This window comes from Lepus europaeus, chromosome 9 (assembly GCF_033115175.1).
Source record: "Lepus europaeus isolate LE1 chromosome 9, mLepTim1.pri, whole genome shotgun sequence".
In the NCBI taxonomy this organism is placed as follows: Eukaryota; Metazoa; Chordata; class Mammalia; order Lagomorpha; family Leporidae; genus Lepus; species Lepus europaeus.
Genome location: NC_084835.1, coordinates 10,769,836 through 10,789,810, shown reverse-complemented (window position 1 = coordinate 10,789,810; position 19,975 = coordinate 10,769,836). Strand labels below are relative to the sequence as shown.

General features: G+C 48.7%; 1 protein-coding gene across 1 annotated transcript in view; it reads left to right on the top strand.

Moving 5' to 3' along the window:
* The window catches only part of LOC133766184 (uncharacterized protein C3orf20-like), a 41,692-nt gene extending 22,967 nt beyond the window's left edge, over positions 1-18,725 (top strand). Inside the window, exons 8-14 of the mRNA XM_062199905.1 lie at positions 1,976-2,107; positions 7,201-7,324; positions 9,377-9,629; positions 12,737-13,040; positions 14,930-15,037; positions 16,139-16,281; positions 18,581-18,725. Of these exons, the coding sequence (XP_062055889.1) occupies positions 1,976-2,107; positions 7,201-7,324; positions 9,377-9,629; positions 12,737-13,040; positions 14,930-15,037; positions 16,139-16,281; positions 18,581-18,725 (1,209 nt within the window). The remainder of the gene's footprint in view (positions 1-1,975; positions 2,108-7,200; positions 7,325-9,376; positions 9,630-12,736; positions 13,041-14,929; positions 15,038-16,138; positions 16,282-18,580) is intronic.
* The last annotated feature ends 1,250 nt before the right edge of the window (positions 18,726-19,975 follow it).

Sequence of the window (19,975 nt, the reverse complement as noted above, 5' to 3'; positions counted from 1 at the left end):
GGGCTAAATAATGAACTCTTGATAACACAGGCCATGGCTAAGTTAGTAGAGCATCAGTATTCAGGGCACTGGGGGGAGAGAAAGAAAAACTAGCCAGGAGCAGAGATAATAAATAACATCTGCACCATGCTGAACCACACAAGTGGGTGCAGGGGCTCAAGAACTTGAGTCATCTTCTGCTGCTCTCCCAGGCACATTTATAGGGAGCTGGATCAGGGAGCTTTATCTGCCCACTGCCTTTAGAGAAATATTTTGTTACCATCTCCAGGCTCAGAGAAGCTAGCCAGTGTCCCTACAATTGCCTCACTGACAACGCCGAACCTGTCAAACTATAGATCTTCAGCTCTATGGAACCATGGCTGTGGACTACATCTCTCTGAAGGAAAGCAGGAGAGAATAGATTTCTCTTAAGTGAGAATGAGCAACAGGTCTGAAGATGTCCAAAGTTTCTTCAAGGTTTGGTGTTTTCAGGGTGCTGGAAGGGACTAGCACCTAGATGGCAGAGGATGAGGAAGAGACTCAGTACTAAGGAAATTGAGTGTAGGCTTCTGGGCCAACCACTGGAGCAGTAGAAGGAAATGGAAGGAGAAAATGGGCAAGCGTTTTGTCCTGGTTCAGAGGAGTCCTGGGGTGTGTGTAGGCAAGGGGATATTGTAGGTCAGGGCTACCAAAGACCAGGAGAAGCACAGCAGTGAGCACTGCACACCAAGGCCCTTGGGTGGGGCGGCTGTGTAGAAATAACACTGTGTGCATGCAAACCACGACCTGCTCTGCTGCCTCCTGACAGTGTCTGCTCATGGTGGGCAAGGGCCTTTAAGGCCTCCAAAATACTTCCATCATTTGTAGCTCATCTGACCCTGAAAATAGCCTTTCAACTATTTGATGTTGAGGAATTTGAGATTCAGAGAAGCTAAATGACTTGCTAACAGGAGGCAAAACAAGGACTCACCCCTAGGTCACAGAGTTTTCAGTAAGCAGTGAATTGTCTTATGGGTAATTGACCCTCCCTTGGTTCCTGTCTGGGGTTGCTGAAGAGGAAATCCCATCCTCTTGGAAGTGGTGAAAAAGTAGCTCTCCTGGGCCAGCACTGTGGCATAGAGGGTAAGGCCACCACCCGCAGTGCCCGCATCCCATATGGACTCAGGTTTGAGTCCTGGTTGCTCCACTTCCAATCCAGCTCTCTGCTGTGGCCTGAGAAAGCAGTGGAAGATGGCCAAAGTCCTTGGGCCCCTGCACCCATGTGGGAGAACTGGAGGAAGCGCCTGGCTCCTGGCTTCAGATCGGCATAGCTTTGGCAGTTGTGGTCAACTGGGGAGTAAACCAGTGGATGGAAGACATTTCTTTCCCTCCCTCCCTCCCTCCCCCTCTCCCTCTCATTCTCCCTCTCCCTCTGCATCTCCATAACTCTGCCTCTCAAATAAATAAATAAATCTTCAAAAAAAAAAAAGTAGCTCCTGCCCCCTTTTCCATCTGGCTTTGGCTCCTCCTCATGAAGAGCAGTGATTCATTTAGTGACTTTGGGAGAAGGGACTGAGATGTGTGGCTCAGCCCCTTCTGGGTTCTTGTCATCTGCCCACCTACCTGCAAGGGAGATGCTTCCTGGTGCTGCCCACCATGTGCTCACCTTCCCACCTGCTGGACTGTGCTCCTAGTCAGGCCTGCTGCCTGAGTGTGTTCATCTGTCCAGTTCAGGGAAGAGGGCTGCTTCTGATCCAAGATGCGTCTGCAGCCCAGCTTTACCAGAACTGAAGCTGATTCCCCTGCCTGACATCTGTGTCTCTTTCCCAGTTGGTTCCACGCTTGGGTTGGAGACAGAAGGAACAGGGGTACGGATGCATCTGTTACTATCAATGGGAAAGAGTATATAAATCTTCAGCCCAAGCCCAGAGGTGTTTTGTGCTTCGGGGTAGGTCAGGAAGGAGTGGGAGGGACAAGGGAAGCAGGAATCTTAGAGTACTGATTTCTTCATCTGCAGGTGAATGAGCAATTGAAGCTAACAATCCTGGGGAAGGACAGCATTACTGTCACCTTCACCTCCCTGAATGAGACAGTAACGCTCACTGTATCATCCAAAAACTGTCCGCACAGGCCACTGCACAGCAAACGGGTAAGCAACGCTGATCAGGCACCAGCCCAGCCCTGTGGTAGGTCAACATGGGCCGCCCTTCATCTCTCAGGGTGGGAGGTGTGCCTACCCCCAGCAGCCTCCCATTCAAAGCCTCTCTCTTTCTCTGCCGTCATTCACTGCCTAACCTTAGTGCTACCTCCTCTGTGAAACTTCTTTTATGAGTTAAAGTCTTTGAGTTGCAAGTGATAGAATCCAATGAGGACTGGCTTAACCATTAAAAGAGACTGCAGAGTCTCAGTAAATCTAGAAATATGTCATAAGGGGCTTCAAACTTGACTGGATACAGACTCTCGAATGATTCTGTCATTCCACAAACTTTAGTGTCCCTGGGCAACAGAGGGCCTCTCTTCCTAAACAGTCCAGTAGACGTGCCATTGTCAGCACTCATTGACTATATTGGTTGCCCACAATTGAAACATTCCCTGTGTCCAACTTGAATCTCGTGTCCATCCTGTGTGCCTAGGTGTGAGATCAGCCAGAAGGGAACCACTTGACCAAGTGGTGAGGCAGAAGTATTTCCCTAAAGAAAAATCCTGAGGCTATTCCTGGAAGGAGACATGGTGTGGGACAGAATAACAACCAATATGTGGGCACAGCATCACCTCTGTCCCTACCCTCTTTCAAGTCACATTTGTTTCTCTGCTCAGCCATCCTGTGACAATCTCCATTTTAGTGATCTTTTATTCGCAACTCAATATTCTCCACCCAATTTGATTTTTACTAATGTCTATTTTCACAGGGCCCAGCACAATGACTGCTTCACATTAAGTACATTTGTCCTCTATGGGTACCAAAAATCCAAGGATGTTCAAGTTACTTCTGTAAAACAATGTAGTGTTTGCAGGAAGAGGACATAGTCCCTAAATTCTGAGGAGTGCAATAGAGATCACTTGATATGCAACACAAGACTGGGGTGACCAAGGGCTCAGCTGGATGGAGACCACTTGCATTCCCTGTGGAGCACTTTACCTGGACAGGCTCACTAAGGAATGGCTCTGAGGAGTACAAGTGGGGGTGGGAGAGACCACATCTCTCAGACTGCCCAGAGCCAGTCCTAGTTTACATCTGTCTGCCTGGAGGCCAGAAAAATAATACCCCGTTCCCTCTCAAAAACATCCTAGTTCGAGTGATAAATTATCTCTTCATCCTGAGCACGATATCCTATTATATTTGCCTGTTGTAAACCACAAACTCAGACTCCCGGAGGAAGCACACCCCATAAAGCATATCCAGCCCTGGATTTCCCTTGAGGAAACCTTTGCACCTGGTTTACTCATTGTGTTTTCATCCCAGCAGTGTTTCACCTTCATTCATTGATTGCCTGATTTCATAAAAATTTGTCAGCACTTGTAGTGTGCCAAGTTGCTTATTAGGGATGTAGAAATGAAGTCTCCCTTCAGTCTCTACAACACTTTCAGTCCAATGAAAGGGGCAAATACATGAACACCTGTTAAAATCCAACTTGATGGCCGGCGCCGTGGCTTAACAGGCTAATCCTCCGCCTTGCGGCGCCGGCACACCGGGTTCTAGTCCCAGTTGGGGCGCCGGATTCTATCCCGGTTGCCCCTCTTCCAGGCCAGCTCTCTGCTATGGCCCGGGAAGGCAGTGGAGGATGGTCCAAGTCCTTGGGCCCTGCACCCCATGGGAGACCAGGAGAAGCACCTGGCTCCTGGCTTCAGGTCAGCACGATGCGCCGGCCACAGCGGCCATTGGAGGGTGAACCAACAGCAAAGGAAGACCTTTCTCTCTGTCTCTCTCTCACTATCCACTCTGCCTGTCAAAAAAAAAAAAAAAAAAAAAATCCAACTTGATTAGAATGGTGTCATAGCCAGAGGGACACCTGAGAGTTGCTGGGGTATGAAGACAGAATGTTCACTGAGGGGTCTCGTAGGAGCACCCAGGAAACTCAGATGCCTGTGAATTCAGCTGGTACTGGTTACTTCTGAGAGCAATATGACCACAGATTTTGAGTCCATCTGGGCTGGGAAGAATGGTGTTGCTTATGGACATGTCCATCTGTCATTTGATCCCACATTCTTACTTTAAAAGTCATGGTTAAGTGATTAAGTGCACACTACATATGAGATCATGTGTCTGTTTCTTGAAAACATTTTCTTATCAATTTTATCAAAGGCAATAGATAAAAACCTATTCATTCTCTTGAAATTGCATTCATGCTTTATTTGTCCTGGCAACCTCTTGTCTGGTTGTCTGAAGTTTGGACTATAAGCAAGCAAAGACCCCTGTGAGAGACCCCAGCTGAGAGAAATTACTGTACATGCCCCCTGGACCTAGATAAGCACCACAGTAGTTTAACGATGAGTTTCTGCTACTTTAGCTCAATCTTAGCAAGTTAGAACTAGAATTCTAGATTTGTGGTGTGCAATATGGTAGCCACAATTCACACTTGGTTGTTGAGCCCATAGAATGTGACAGATCTGAGTTGAGAGAGGCTATAAAGAGAATGTAAAATTTCTCCTGAATAATGGCCTTATTTTGATTCATGTTGAAATGATGATATTTTAATATACTGGGTTAAATAAATATATTATTAGAATTAATTTGCCTCTTAAAATATATTGGATTTAAAGATTTATTAATATATTTGAAAGATAGAGTTACAGAGAGAGAAAGAGACCAAGACAAAGGCAGGAGTCTGGAACTCCATCTGGGTCTCCTACATGGATGACAGGGACCTAAGTATTTTAGCCATCTTCCACTGCTTTCCCAGGTGCATTAACAAGGAGCTGGATCAGAAGTGGAGCAGCCAGGACTTGAACCAGTGCTCATATAGGATGCCAGCCTTGTAGGCAATGACTTATCTCTCTGCCCCACAATGCCAGCCCCTTAAAATGCACAGTTTGAATGTGCTCCTAGAACTTTAAAATTTCCTATATAGCTTACACTGTTTCTACTGGACCAGCTGGTGTAGAGGAATGCTTACAAAAGGCAAGGTTTGACAGTGCAGTAGTAAGATGAGATGTTATTGAAAATGATGCAATAACTCATGAAGAATCACTGTCTTGGGAATGTTCAACATAGCATGAACACAGCAATACATTAAACAGCTCTGGAAGGCATTTCAGCTTAACCTCTTCTGTTGGGGAAGGCAGGGATTTGTCTACTGCATTACAAGTTCCAGCTAGATAGACAGAGACATAAGTAAACATCATGATTCTTGCAGGTAACAGTGTTTCCGAATGTTGGCTTTAATTGGCTGCTTCAATATCTCAAGATATTGTTGCATGAAATCCTGAGGCTCAGGCAGTTGGCTCATCTCAGATTCTTGGGTCCTGAGAGCCGCAACAAAACTTCAATAAAAATCTACTGCATGTTGGAGCTGGCAGAGTCTAGGCTAGGATGAGGCCATAGAACCTTGGACCAGACCAGACCCTTCCCTACCTTGGCCTCAGTTTCCTCTCTTGGATAGTCATTTGTAAAGGTATGCCCAGCTTAACAGTCTCCTATCCTGGGGCTTGAATGGTTGGCTGAATTACACTGTGTGTGTGTGTGTGTGTGTGTGAGGCTGGTTATCACTCATCAGTAACATCAGAGTATGGTGGTCTCCTCCCTCAAAGTCTTCTGTTACTGGGAAGCCTGGTAGATGTTGCCCCAAATACCCATAACCCTTGCAGGAGCCACCCATCAGAGTGACAGACACAATGGCAGGCTCAGCTTTTACTGCCTGACTGCTCACTCACTATTCCCATCAAGGCAGCATTTGGGAAGGGAGGCAGTGCCTCAGTATATAAGTACTTTAGTGGCCCAGAGTGGTACCTCAAATCCTTTTTGAAAGTACATTGGGTATAAATTATAAGTAAATAAATAAATAAATAATATTGGCCCAGAAGTGGTGCCTGGGCCCAACAAATGAAAGGATGATTGGGGCACCCTCAGGGTTCCTGCCTGCAGGAAGGAAGCATTATGGGCAAATATTATTGTTCTCCAGGAAATCTGTTCACTGCCCACTCTACTCTGTCCACCTGAGGCTTAAATTCCACAGAATAATTTTTTCCATATATCTCTGGGTTAAATAGGAGCTATAGAAAGCATAGATCCTGCCCTCAGGAGCTGAACGAATTTAGGGGTAAAAGAAGTAAGCAGTGACTGGGATTCAGGGCAGACAGGACAGGGATGGGCTGATGTGGAAACTGAGCAGAGAATGCAATTGTTGATGGCTAAGGAAATCAGGGGAGGCTCCCTGAGGACAAGTCAGACCCGATCTGCGTTTGTGTTGCAATGAGATACCCCAGTTGCTCAGAGCAGGCCTTAGGTCAGGTTCCCTGGGAAATAGTCTCAGGAGTGGAAGCAGGGGCACAGGAATTGTGTGGCATACTCCTGGGTAGAGCCTCTTTGAGGATTTGAGCAAAGGGAGAAGTTGAACTGCAGGGCAAACATAGCAAAAGGCCTCAGGGGGTTGTCAAAAGGATCCCCACAGCAAGATGCCCTTCCCAAATTAAAGTCTGGGCCTTTATGTCTCACAGTGAGCAGTCCATCTCTGAAACCTTGGCCAAGGGCAATTTTTCAGCTAGCAGTTGTCAGCAACCAATACTTTGAAAAGCAGAAGGGGATTCTGGGGGATGCATTGCTGCATCCACTCCAGATGGAAACTGGAGGGCAGCAAAAGCTCTGGAGAGGCCTTTATCCACCCAGTTATTCATGAAGGCAGCGACATTTAATGTGCACCTTCTACATGACAGGCACAAAGGAGACAAAGACCTGGTTGCTGCCCTCCAGGAGCTTGCGGTCTGGCAGAGGACACAGGCTCCCACAGAAATTATTACTTTGCAAAGTGCTACAGTCTCTTTTGTAGCTGCATAGAGCATATTGGGAGTCCAAAGCCAAGGGCAGTTCTGCCCAATAGCATCCAGGAAACCCTCCAAGGAGGGGACACGAGTCAGGTCTCGGCTGGTGTGCAGGAATTCCCTGGGCTGAGGGAGAGAAAGGTGTGCTCAGGGTGGAGTGAACAGCACATCCCTCCAACCAGAGCAAGTCCTGGTTATCACTGGGCTGGACAGATGGCTCCTTGAAGGACTGGTGATGACTCCCCCATCTCCTTTGCCTCTCTCCAGCCATCCCGCAGAATCAGTGTCATGGAGGACAAGATATCTAAGATGAGCCGAGCCTTGGCTGAGCTCAAGAAGTGGTTTCAGAAGACATTGACTCTGCTCATGAATTCCATCTTGCTGGCAGCAGGTAAGGGGACAGAAACGCAGATAAAGGCTACTCAGTGGCTTCTTGCATCCTGGGTCACTCTTCTCAATGGATAGCTCTTTACCACCTGTTGCCTCTGGAGTTCTGGCCTTCAGAGAGGTGGGCCTGGCAGGGATATTTCCCCATTTCAAAATGGTGGGGATGTTGGGCTCAACTTGCTGAAGGGATTGGCCTGAGGCCACTCATCTAAGTAGTGAAGTTTACCAGTAGATTTCTGAACTTTCCCTGTGTGCTTTTTTCTAGATTTATTTGTTTGTTTGAAGGCAGTTAGAGAGACAGCGAGAGAGAGACAGCGAGAGAGAGAGAGAGATCTTCTATCTGTTGGTTCAGTTCCCCAAGTGGCAGCAATGGCTAGGGCTGGGGCAGACTGAAGTAAAGAACCAGGAACCCCAGGTCTCCCACATGGGCAGCAGTGGCTTGAGCACTTGGGCCATCTTCCACTGCCTCCCCAGGCGCATTAGCAGGGAGTTGGATTAGAAGTGGAGCAGCCAGGAGTTCAAACAGGCGCTCATGTGGGATGCTGGTGTCAGGCAGTAGTTTAAGCTACTGCAGCACCACATCATGCTCCCCCTGTGTGTCTCCAATGTCTCCATGTGGCTGGCTTGTTTTCCTGCATCTCTCATTGTCTTTTTATAGCCCTCATATTCCCCACCTTCACATCTGTCTCACCTTTTGCCTCCATCCACTGTATCTGTCATTCAGTTGTAGGCCCTGTTCTTTCCTGAGGGAAAGATGTCAATTGAGTAGAAAAAAGCAGTCACCCCACCCACTTGTCCCTTTTAGGCCCCCAAAGTTTCCCCAGGCCCAGTGTGGCTAGCCTAGGGCCCCATTACATCTAGGCTTCCCCCCTCATTGACAGGCATAGGAACATGGGGACATTGACCCCTCTCTGTATCACTCTCTGGCTGGCCATAAAGGAGCTGTGCTTCCCTGTGTTCTCTCCGGGGAGTTGCTTCTTGTTCTTTAGACATACAATTCAGTTTCCCTCTTCCTCTTGACTACCCTTGCAGAATGGGTCACACCTTCCCCTTGGCTCGCACAGCACTTCATATGTTTCTAATCTTATTACCTAGCATGCATTGCCTCTCACTGTGCCCCCCTACTAGGAGTTCCCAGAGACTGGGAACTTTGTCTTGTTTTATTTCTGTATGCCCAGCACCTGTATTCAAGAAATGTTTGGTAAGTGAATGAAGAAATGAGATGTCCCTAACCTCAGAAGTTTTCCATTGTAGTAAGAAAAGTAAGACAAGCATATTAACAAATACACGGGGGGCCAACACTGTGGCTCAGTGGGTTAATGCCCTGGCCTGAAGCGCCAGCATCCTGTATTGATGCCAGTTCGAGACCTGGCTGCTCCACGTTCAATCCAGCTCTCTGCTGTGGCCTGGGAAGGCAGTAGAGGATGGCCCAAGTGCTTGGGACCCTGCACCCATGTAGGAGACCTGGAGGAAGCTTCTGGCTCCTGGCTTCAGATCAGCGCAGCTCTGGCCGTTGTGGCCAGTTGGGGAGTGAACCATCGGATGGAAGACCCCTCTCTCTCTCTCTCTCTCTCTCTCTGCCTCTCCTCTCTCCGTGTAACTCTTAATTTCAAATAAATAAATAATTCTTTAAAAAAAAAAAACCAAATACATGGGATTGCTATAACCCTAGAGACAGGGAATAGCATTCTCCTGGAGGGGAACAGCACAGGGCAGGGATGCTTCATGTGCCTTGCCACTGTGGTGAGTTCTATGGAGGGGACAAAACTGACTGAAACATGTGCTGCCTGGGGAGTGAGATCGAGGCTGGGATTCAGAGACTGAGTATAAATGAGATTCACATAGTCTTACATTCAGCCGGCGCTGGCTGATTTCTAACTACCAGGGTTGAAGCACTGTGCTGGACACAGAGGGGAGGTGGCCAGGGCTGCAGAATCAAGAATGACGAATTGGAGATGGGGATGAGTGCATGTGGGCTCTGCTATTTACAGCCCAAGAGCAGGGGCAGAGAAGGACTGGCCGTGGGGAAAGTGACAGTAGTGTCTTCTGTTAACAGATCTGCTCACCATAGACTATCCTCCTGTCATGAAAGAGGTAGAATTTACTCGATTCAGGCTGAAATCTGGATCTCTTCCTGAGTGGAGTCCCAAGCTAAGTCTATATGGAGGAAAACTTACTTCACCACCTCAGTCCGCCCGGCGAGAATCCTCTCTGGACGAGCCTTTGAAGGAGGCATCTGAGCCTGCTCCTGTGAAATCCGTTAAGAAGAAAATCATGAAAGCACAGAGCAAAGCCATGGTCACAGCCAGGTCAGCTGAAGCCCTCATTTCCTCCTTACGTTCCGGGACTGTGGGTAGGCATTAGACATACAGAGGTGAAGCAAACAGGGGATGAGCCTCTTTAGGAGCTTACTTTCTAGGGACAGGGAAAGAGGAAGTAAACACATGACTGAATGAAGTAATTTTAGATCATGATCTAAAATGGCTGGAAGAAAATAAATCAGAGTAACATGTTAGAGCAGGGATTTGCTGTAGGTCTTATCTGGCCTAGTTGCCCATTTTTTTATGGGAAAACAAAAGCATTTCTTGGTGTGTTTCAGTTCTACAGCTTTAGCATATTTTGTAAGACAGGTCGCTGGGTGATTAATTCTGTCAGCTTTTGTTTGTTTAGCAATATCGTTCTCTCCCCTCATATCTAAAGGATAGCTTTGCTGGGTACAGTACTCAGGGTTGGCGCAGATTTTCTTCCTTCAGTACTGTGAAAGTCTTCTCGCACTGCACACCTTTCTTTTCTTCATTTCTTTTCACTCACAGCTTTGTGAATCCTCTTTATCTTTAAACTTAGAGGACTTGATTATAGCAAGTGTTGGCTGAGCTGGATCTGATTGGTGGCCTCTGACATTCCTGTCTGAATAGCTTATCTCGCTCTAGTTTTTGGAAGTTTTCAGTTACTATCTCCTTGAATATACTTTCTACCTCTCTGACCTTCTTAATTTCCTCTTGAATCCTGAAATATGGATATATGCTCTTTTAATGTGACTCCAAAGTCTCTGTAATTTTTTTCATTCTTTTTTCTACTATGATTGTATTTTCAAATAGTCTGTATTGGAACCCACTAATCATTAAGTTTGATATATTCTTCTCTTAAAGTCATCTATTACATTTTTAATTTCCCTTAGTTTACTTTCAGCTCAAGGAGTTCTGTTTCTTTTTAATTAATTCCATCTCTATTAAGTTTCTCTGTTGGAGAATTAAATAATTTCTCTGTGTTTTCCTGAAGCTCAATGAGTTTCCTTAAAAGAACTATTTTGAATTATACATCTGAGAATTTACGTATTTTATTGTTATCTGGTCAGTTTCTGATACCTTATTTTGTTCCTTAGGTGAAATTTTGATTCCCTGAGCATTCCTGATGCTTGCTGTCATATGACATTGCACACTGGAGGATTATAAATTTGTTCCAGCTTTCATAATCTGGCTTTATTTGTACCTGCCTTCCTGAAATTCCAAACAATCTTCTGATTTTCTCTGAAGTTGTAGGCATTTAAAATATTTTAACACTAGATGGCCAGTGTACATTGGTAGAGCCAAACTTCCTCACTCACCGGAAGTTCAGGTTCATGACCAAGAGATATTCTTAGTAAGTGTGTTCAGCAAGTATTGCTAGTGTAAGCAGCCTCTGAAAAATTGTGAGTTGTAAATTACTTGTGTTGCTGTTGCTCTACCATAACTGGATTCCTAAACCCAGCCCTTGCCAACTAATTACTGTATGAACTCAGGCAGCTCACTCCTCTGGCAGTAACCTTCTGTTTTATTGTCTGTAAGTGTCAAAAATAGTTTATGCCCGGCTTATTCCACTGGGATATACAGAATGACCCAGACAATGCCAATTCCAAGGGCTGTGGATGCTATAATATGGTATATACGATGTAAGGCAGTAGTAATGAGAAAAATGAAATCATAGCAGTGCTTTATATGGCTGCTTGTTCCTACCTAACTACAACCGTACAACACTTGAAACAACCCAGTTTGGTGTTTGGACAGAGTAGGTGCCCAATAAACATTCTCTTGAATGTCTATTAAATCTCTGCTTATTGATTACCATTTACCAAGTGTTGCTATTTTACTCCATTGAGCAAAACACTCCTCAAAGTCTAGTGGGACAAAGTGCAATCGTAACAATAACAATAAGTAAGTAAAATATGTACTACATTAGATATCAACCAGTGCTTTCAGAGAAGAGCATGGAAGAGAAAGGCTACTGGGGATGGAGGATCACATTAGGGTGGACACAAAGTCTCACTGCGACAGTGATATTTGTGTTTTTGTTTTTTTGACAGGTAGAGTTATAGACAGTGAGAGAGAGAGAGACAGAGAGAAAGGTCTTCCTTCCGTTGGTTCACTCCCCAAATGGCCGCCACAGCCAGCGCTGTGCAGATCCGAAGCCAGGAGCCAGTGCTTCTCCCTGGTCTCCCACACGGGTGCAGAGGCCCAAGCACTTGGGCCCTCCTCCACTGCCCTCCCAGGCCACAGCAGAGAGATGGACTGGATGAGGAGCAACTGGGACTAGAACCTGGGGTGCTGGCGCCGCAGGCAGAGGATTTACCAAGTGAGCCACGATGCTGGCCCAACGACAGTGATATTTGAAATAAGACTTGGAGGAAATGAGATAGTCACTTTTGTGGCTCTGTAGGGAAGAGCCAACCAGGCAGAAAGAACAGGCAGAACGAAGGCCTCGAGGTTGGAGCATGCTCAGAGAACTATATAGAGGAGCGCAGTGGGCAGATGTGAGGACGCTGGAGAATGAGAGCAGTAAGGAGTGCAAGAAAGGAGTCCCAGATCCTGTGACGTCTTGAAGGGCATGGTAGGGACTTTGGCTTTGATTCTGTAAAAGACAGAAAGCCAATGAAGAGTTTCAAGGAGAGTAGCAATGTGACATTGGTAGGTTTTAACAGAACCCTTTTGTCAGCTGTGTGCAGAATAGACTGAAGAGAGGGCAGGGAAAAAACCAAGACCCACCAGCAGGCCCTCTAGAAATGAAGCAGGCGGGGTCCGCATCAGGGGAGTGGAGGGCAGGAAAAGTGGTCAGATCCTAGGTCTGTCTTGGATGTGGATAGGAGAAACTTGTGACTCGATGGGATAGGACATGAGTGTGGCAGAAAGGAGTAAAATAAGCTCCAAAGTGTGTTGACTGAGTGCACAGATGAATGAGTCACTTGTCCTTCCCATCTTGCACCTGAAGCCCAGAGAGATTAGCAGACCACTCAGGGAGGCGCTGCATGCTGGGAGTGGAGACCAGACTAAACTCTGCCTGTGGCGCTTCCTCGGCAGCGGGCCCTCACCCCTCTGGAGTTCTGAGGGCAGCGGCCTGCACACTGCCCACTGACAGCCCCTGACCAATGTGCTCCTCCTCGCAGAGGGAAGACCAAGGAGGTGCGCACTTCCACCAGGTGGGTGGCCTCGCCCTCGGACTGCCCGCTGGTGCTGCGGAAGCTCCTGCGCAAAGAAGACGCCCGGGCTGGCTGCAAGTGCATAGCAAAGGTGCCCCTGGTGTCTGACTTGGAGCTGGAGCGATTCCTGTCTGTGCCCCGAGACCCCAGCCAAGTACTAGTGATTGGGATCCTCTCAAACCAGAACCCCAGCAGCACAGCACAGCTCAGATGGCTTCTGGACACACTGTACAGACATCAGCAGCGGGGCCGTGCCTCACCCTGTCTCCAGGTAGGTCCCAGGAGACCCAAAAGGACAAGGGTTAGGGAGGTGTCTTGGACAAAGACCCATGTGGTGCTAGAATTGGCTGAGCATCTGACCAAGAGGCTACCTCTTTCAGTTTCTTTTCACCCAAGGGCTTTTGCACATACTTTTCCCACTGTGTGCAATATTTTAACTCTCTTCTCAGTTTCCAACTCAGTCTGCTACCCAGCATGAGTGTCAGCACATTAGTGCAGGTACCTCTTATGAGCCTTGAGACAAAGCCAAGGACTTGTTCTTTTCATTGGGAACACATACCAGAGTGTGGTTGTTTATTGCTGTGCATACTTATAGGAGAGACTATATCATGAACATTCAGTAAATATTTGAAGAATGTCAGTGAATACCCCTGTGTGCTGGACCTGTACTGGGCCCTGTGATCTGCCATGGAGTCAGGAACCGTTGAGGCCCCGGAAGAGCTCGCAGCAGAGCACCTGCTTCTGAAGGCCCTGTGAAGGCCGTGACAGGGCCACCCTGGGTACTGAGAACCCTGAGAACTTAGAACTGCTGCCTGTTGGGGTCAGGGAGGTCATTCTGTTTTGTGTGGGCTTCTGGGAGGCAGTGAGTGTCCCTGGAAGAGCCTGTGGCCTGTGTGAAGGTGGACAAGGGAGAAGACTACTGGAGGCCCCAGTTCACCGTGAGTGAAGTCCCAAGGAAATCTCCCATGGAACCCAGTCCCACCTACTGGTGTTGGCAGTCTCAGCCCTCATCGTCCTCTGAGTTGGCAGTCCTTTCCAACAATCTTAGCACAGGCTAAGGACCAGTCCTAACCCAGGCACACTGGCACATCCCTTCCTCCAAGCAGTGTCACTTCCTTGAACCCCCCATGCCCACCCTTGAGCCCACTCTAGCCAGGACTTGGAACTCAGTTTTTTAATCCCTTCCAGTCAGGCAGCTGGAGCCCAGGCCCTGGCTCATTCCATGATGACACAGAGTTAATGATGAGCCTTTTCCTTAGTTCCATATAATCAAAGTCAGTTACTTTCTGGAGTCAACTTCCTACTGAGTCCAATTCAGCGACCATTCATTGAGCACCTCCTTCGTGCCTATCTGTGTAAGGACGTGGATAATCCCTACATGGTGGGAACTTAGAGGTGACTTTAGGTTTCTTGGGGCTATCCATTGTTCACTCTAATTATCCCTGAGCAGTAATAGCCCAGCTCTGAGCAGCATGAATGGGGGCAAGACCTGACCCAAGGTGGTTGAACAACTAAAGCAGTGGGCAACAGGTTGTGAGGACAGACAGGGTAGTGTAGATTTCCAAAGGACCAGGGTTCTACTATTAAGACAAAACCATTTCTTCCTAGCAAGATTCTGAAGAGTTGTGGATTTCACAGCTCACACTGTGACAGAAGTAGCTGGAGACACCTGGAAACAAAAGGCAGATAAACTCAAAGATAGCACGTTAGCCATATTGGTGGGCCCAAAGCACCGAAATGGAGACAGGGGGAGGCCAGCTTTGCTCATGAGGGTTGGGCTCTGTTCAGATGCTTACGCTGGATTTAGTGACTGGGAAGGTCCAGTGGCTAGCCAACCGTGGACTACTTGATGGGAAGAGGTTTCCATCTTTGAAACTCTGAAGGACTTATCCTAGGGCAAGCACGAGGAACTGTCACATTCTGTGGACCCCACAGAACCAGGATAGTGAGTGTCACATGGAACCATCATCTGGGCACCAGCCTTCCTCCAGAGATGGCTCTGAGCTGAGCCACGGGACGTCCTCTGGGACTCATGCTGGGAGATGTGTGCAGGACCTGAAGGGCCCTTGAGCAGGAGTTGGGTGGGGAAATGTCCCAGCTCAGCCAAGAATGTGGTCACTGAAGTGCATGCTCATGACTGCCATACTGGTGTCTCGGCAGTGCCGGCATGACCCCTACCGCCTGCTGCAGTATGACCTGGACAGCCCCCTGCAGGAGGTCCCGCCCCTGCTGGTGAAGAAGCATGCTGTGGTACAGGGCATGGTTTTGGTGAGTCGGGGCCCTGTGGGGACACACCACCCAAGTGCCTGCCACTCAGTCTCAGCAGGCCTTGCCCCTGCAGGACATAGATGTGGGAGGAAGGAGAGGGGAGCAAGCACCCTGGAGGAGTCTCTCCCCCACAGGCTGAGGCGCAGAGAGCAGAAGAGCAGAGTCACCCAGCTGCTAGCCCAGCAGGAGCCCACACATCCCTGTCCCAGGAGACTGAAGAGACAGCTGATGCTTAACCCATTCAGTCAAATGCTCATCATCTGATTGTTTTAAAATGACTTTGTACTGCAAAGAGTGTATTGGAAAATTGGATTATTATATATAAAACTTGAAAAATTCTATGTAGAAAATAATGACACCGTTGTATCATCTAGTCTCATCTATTAATCTAGCAATAATGAACAAATGTCCTAGGCACCCACTGGTCCACACCAGCCTTCTGTATGTACACTTGGAATCCTGGTTTGTAAATTAAAATCATGCGAGCATTTCTCCCACCCTCTATGAGTATATAACACCTAACATTAACTACTATAAAGCCCATCATTTCCTTTCTCTTTTCTCACTGCTCTTGTTAAACAGCATAGTTATGTCCCTTTGGAGGGGGGAGTATATGGTGAACTTACTGTGATGAGTATCCTTGCACAGAAATATTTGAAGAGGTATAAGAACCCTCCCCTCAAAGGGCCCCCATACCACGGGATGAACTGAACACTGCATCCAGATAAGTGGGTAGGGACACAGCAGGCAGACAGCCACAGGCAGGTGGGCGGGAGCTCTCTGAACAGGGAAGACACCATTCTGGCCCCAGCAGTGTGGAAGGGTCTAGATGTGAGATGGCATTGGAACACGTTGGCCCAACGGGGAACAAAGTCCAGGCCAGTGGGGCTGCCCTCTGGTCTGGGGGCGTAGGTGAGGGGCCAGGCTCAGGCACAGCTGCCTGGGTGGCTTAGCAAGGGCAGTCCTCCTTCCCCAGCCACCAAAGGCCAACATTCTCACCCAGGCCTGCGAGGAGAATGGCATTGTCCTCCAGAGATAAAGAACTCAGCTGTCCTTCAGTCCATGTTGCAATGCTAATGTGCTCCTCCTGTCTGTGCACAGATGTTTTCTGGGGGGAAGCTCCTCTTCGGGGGCCGTGTGTTCAATGGATATGGCCTGAGCAAGCAGAATCTGCTCAAACAGATCACCCGCACACAGCAGGATGGCAAGATGGGCTACTTCCTCCCAGACAACTACAAATTCAGGTGAGACAGGAGAGGCCGAATGAAAGGCAGGCACAGAGAAGGACTGGGTGGACAGCAGACTCCAGCTGTGGGATGGGCCCTGTGGGGGTAGCAGGTGGACAAAGGCATGAAGTGAGCAGGGAGCAGAGCTGGGGAGCCAAGCCTCCACCTGCTGGACCTGAGGGAAGAGCTGCAGCAAGAGAACACAGCAGTTGGCCCAGGAGGAGAGGAGCAGGCAGTGGCCAGGAGAGCATGAAACCAAATTGTGGGTTTCTTTGGGACACAAGTTTGGACAAAGAGCTGTCTTGCAGAAAGGGAGCTGGGAACATTACCACCGTGCCAGTGTCTGCTGGGAAATTGAGAAGAAAGGGGATGTGTGTGCAGGAACCCCAGCTGCACTTCAGCCCCACCTTCTATGCACTTCCGTGCCTGCTTATGCCAGGTGTGCCAGTTGAACCACATGGTCAAGGTCATTCATGGCATGAACTCAGGCCCTGGGAAAGGACATGCTGCTTTAAGTCTGCCCCCAGTTTCTGAGCTCAGGCTTTTTGACCAAGTCATGTGAACCTATTGAGCACCTCCTGGGCCCAGCCCTAGTGAGGTGATCATAGGTCTCTGGGCTCAAGGAGCACAGAGTACCTGATACCTTTCCTGTGCTCTATGAACTGCAGAGTACAGTGCAGGCTGGATGAGACCCATAAAAGACAGTGTAGTGCGGGAGAGCCTTTGTGCTTTCCCAAAGGCCTTGTGAGCTGAATCTTATGTAGCAGAAAGCAAAGGCTTTACATACTCTCTAGCGCTCTGCAAATTGGAGGGGAAGCTCTTCACCACAGCCCCTACCACACTGTCTCTAGCTGTCAGCGTTTGCAGGAGGGGCCTTGTCCTGGGCAATCTGTCCACGCCCAGCCCAGCCCAGCCCCGACACTGCAGTGCCACCCCAGGTCTGTGGGGCAGGCATGGCATCTCTCATCCCAGCTTCTCAGCCCTCCTGCAGATGCACGCTCCTCAGGAGCAGGACCAGGATGGGTCAGGAACATAGTGGGCATTAATAATAAGACTGAAAGGCAGGCAGTGAAGGAACGAGACAGTCTTGTCTCTGCCACTGAGCTATGTGACCCTGAACACGCCCCCTCACCTCTCTGGGCTTCCTGCCCTTGTCAGTGAAATGGGGACAAAAGATTTTCCTGTGCTCCCTGCATCGCAGTTCCCTCCAGGAACATGGACACATAAAGAGTAAACTGCTGCAGCTGTGGGGCACAGTGCAGATGTAGGAGGGGGCTTGCTAAGAGTTCACTAGGGCCACCGAGTGAGCGCTGTGTTCTGAATGTTTGTGTCCCTCACGGTGCGTGAGTTGACATCCTCACTGCCAAGCTGGCGATAGAGGAGATGGGCCTTGGGAGTGATTAGGTCATGAGGGTGGAGCCATCGTCAATGGAATTAGTGCCCTGATGAAAGAGGCCCCAGAGAGCAAGACTGTGATCATGAACCTGGAAGGTTGCCCTCTCCAGATACCCAGTCTGCTGGCACCCTGCTGATGGACTCCCCAGCTGCCAGCACTGTAAGGAAAGTGAGGTCAGCATAAGCCACATCTATGGTATTTTGTTGTAGCAGCCCAAATAGTTGGGACATAAGCTACCCCTAGCTAAGAGGCTCAGACACAGCTCTGAGGCCAGAAATCTGAGAGGAAGTTTGGGGCAGGGTCATGGTCCCTGTAATGGTGAGTGTCCCAGGGATCTCTGGGTTTCTGGTAGCTCCTTGGCCTGAGCTCAACACCAGTCTTCCTGTGGTATCTCTCTGCATGCGTGTCTCTGTCCACCTTTCCCTTAAAATACCACGCTAGTAGATTGCATTAGAGGCTAGCCCCACTCCAGTATGACCTCATTTTAATAAATTACATGGCCAATAACTCAGAAATCAGGTGCCATTCTGGGGTCCTGAGGGTAAGAACCATTGGACTTGGAGGGCCATGTCCAGCCCACAACTGCATTTGTGATGATGTAACTTCTTAACTTCTTGTTCTCTGTCCTTTGCTCAATTTCTCAGCCCTTGCACCCCACCTTGGGCATTTCCCGCTGCCAGTGTTGGGTGTATAGGTGTAGCTGGCACAGGAGTGAGGACCAACCCATCCTTGGTGAGAAGCCAGGGAAGCTGAGCTCCTGTGGGTCCCTAGGTCCCCAGGGTGGTCAGACTCTCCCTTCCCTGTCCTGTCCTCTGGAGGACGAGCAGCTGTGTGCTTGGCTGTTGACCAGCCTGGTGCACGGAAGCCCCTGTGATTCTGCCTCTCCTGAGCAGTGCCTTCCCTACTCTGCCTCCCCTGAAGTCCTTCAGCTTCTGTCCTGAGCCCGGAGAGTTCTGGATCAGCCAAGAGAACCATGTCGGACGATTTTGATGGAAGCTTGTCTTCGCTGGTCATGGGAGAGGAAGAGTTAGAGAAGGAATCCACTTCCGAAGTAGAGAAAAAGTAGGTTGCCACATCCTGGGGTGGGCATCGTAGGCATTGTTCATAGCAGGCCCATGGCTCTGCCACAGGTCAGCAAGGTTCCCATGAGTCAATGTGGCCAGGAGCACATCACTTCTCCCTGAGACTTGGATCACTGCCTGACATCTCGCTGGCTTTTATCTACATGTTTTAGTTGGGCATCCAGGCTTTTCCCTAGAGCTGTGGGCAGTGGTCTGGGGTGTGGAGTTTGGAATTGAGACCTTTTATATACTTGATAGCAAAACTCCACAGCCCATACCCATCCACCTGAGAAAGGTAGAAATGTGCAGGGTGTCTTTCTACAGGTCACTCTGGCCCTGTCAGAAGTCCAGTAACTGGGTGGTAGTAGGATATGAATATCATGTGTTTCCCTGGAAGACAGGAAAGCAGAGCTATGAAAAGTCATCGTGCCACTCTGTCCCCAGGTAGTAGCAATAGCCACACAGCCTCAGCTGTGCAAAGCAGAAGGCAGTGGCCCTCTGGCCAGAGCTGCAGTTCAGTGCTTCTCAAGCACTCTCCAGTGCATGCTTTTCTCTGTTTTGATATTTAGGGTAAAACAACTTGACATGGAGATGCGTCCTCTCAGCAAACTCAAGAAAGGCAGAAAGGCAGTAAGAAGTTGACCTTGTGAAAGAAACACGACTAAAGGAAGTACACCAGCCCTGGTGGTTGCTGATCCCATCCCCATGCCCAGGCCATCCCTGGGTCCCCAGTCCTCCACCCTCTCCCTCTGAGCCTTGACTTCTATATAATAAACCAGCAAGCTGCCTCTCGCGTCTGAGTGAGGCTCTGGTTGGCTGGGGCAGGCCTGACTCCATCTGGCTCCTACAGAGCCGTTGGTCCCCAACAGCCTTCTGCCAGCCAGGCTAAGCCCTTGGCTTCCCAACCCAGAGCTTCCTCTGTGGACAGTTAAGTCAGCCCAAGACCTCCTACTTCCCAGGGGAACAAATATCCCACTCCAAGGGGCCAAGATCAGTGACATGTGACCCCAGGGAGAGCCTCTGATGGGACCAAACTATGCCACAACACCCACCCTAGCAATCTTATTCACTAAATATTTGAACAGATATTTTGCAAAAGCAAATCTATAGCTGGTAAAAAAAAAAAAAAAGACACATGCGAATTAAAAGCACGAATGAGCTGCTACTAGCTATCTATTAGAATGGCTGGAAAACAGATTTCTTGAACTAAATTCCAAGTGCTGGCAAGTATGTGTAACAAATAGAACTCTAATCC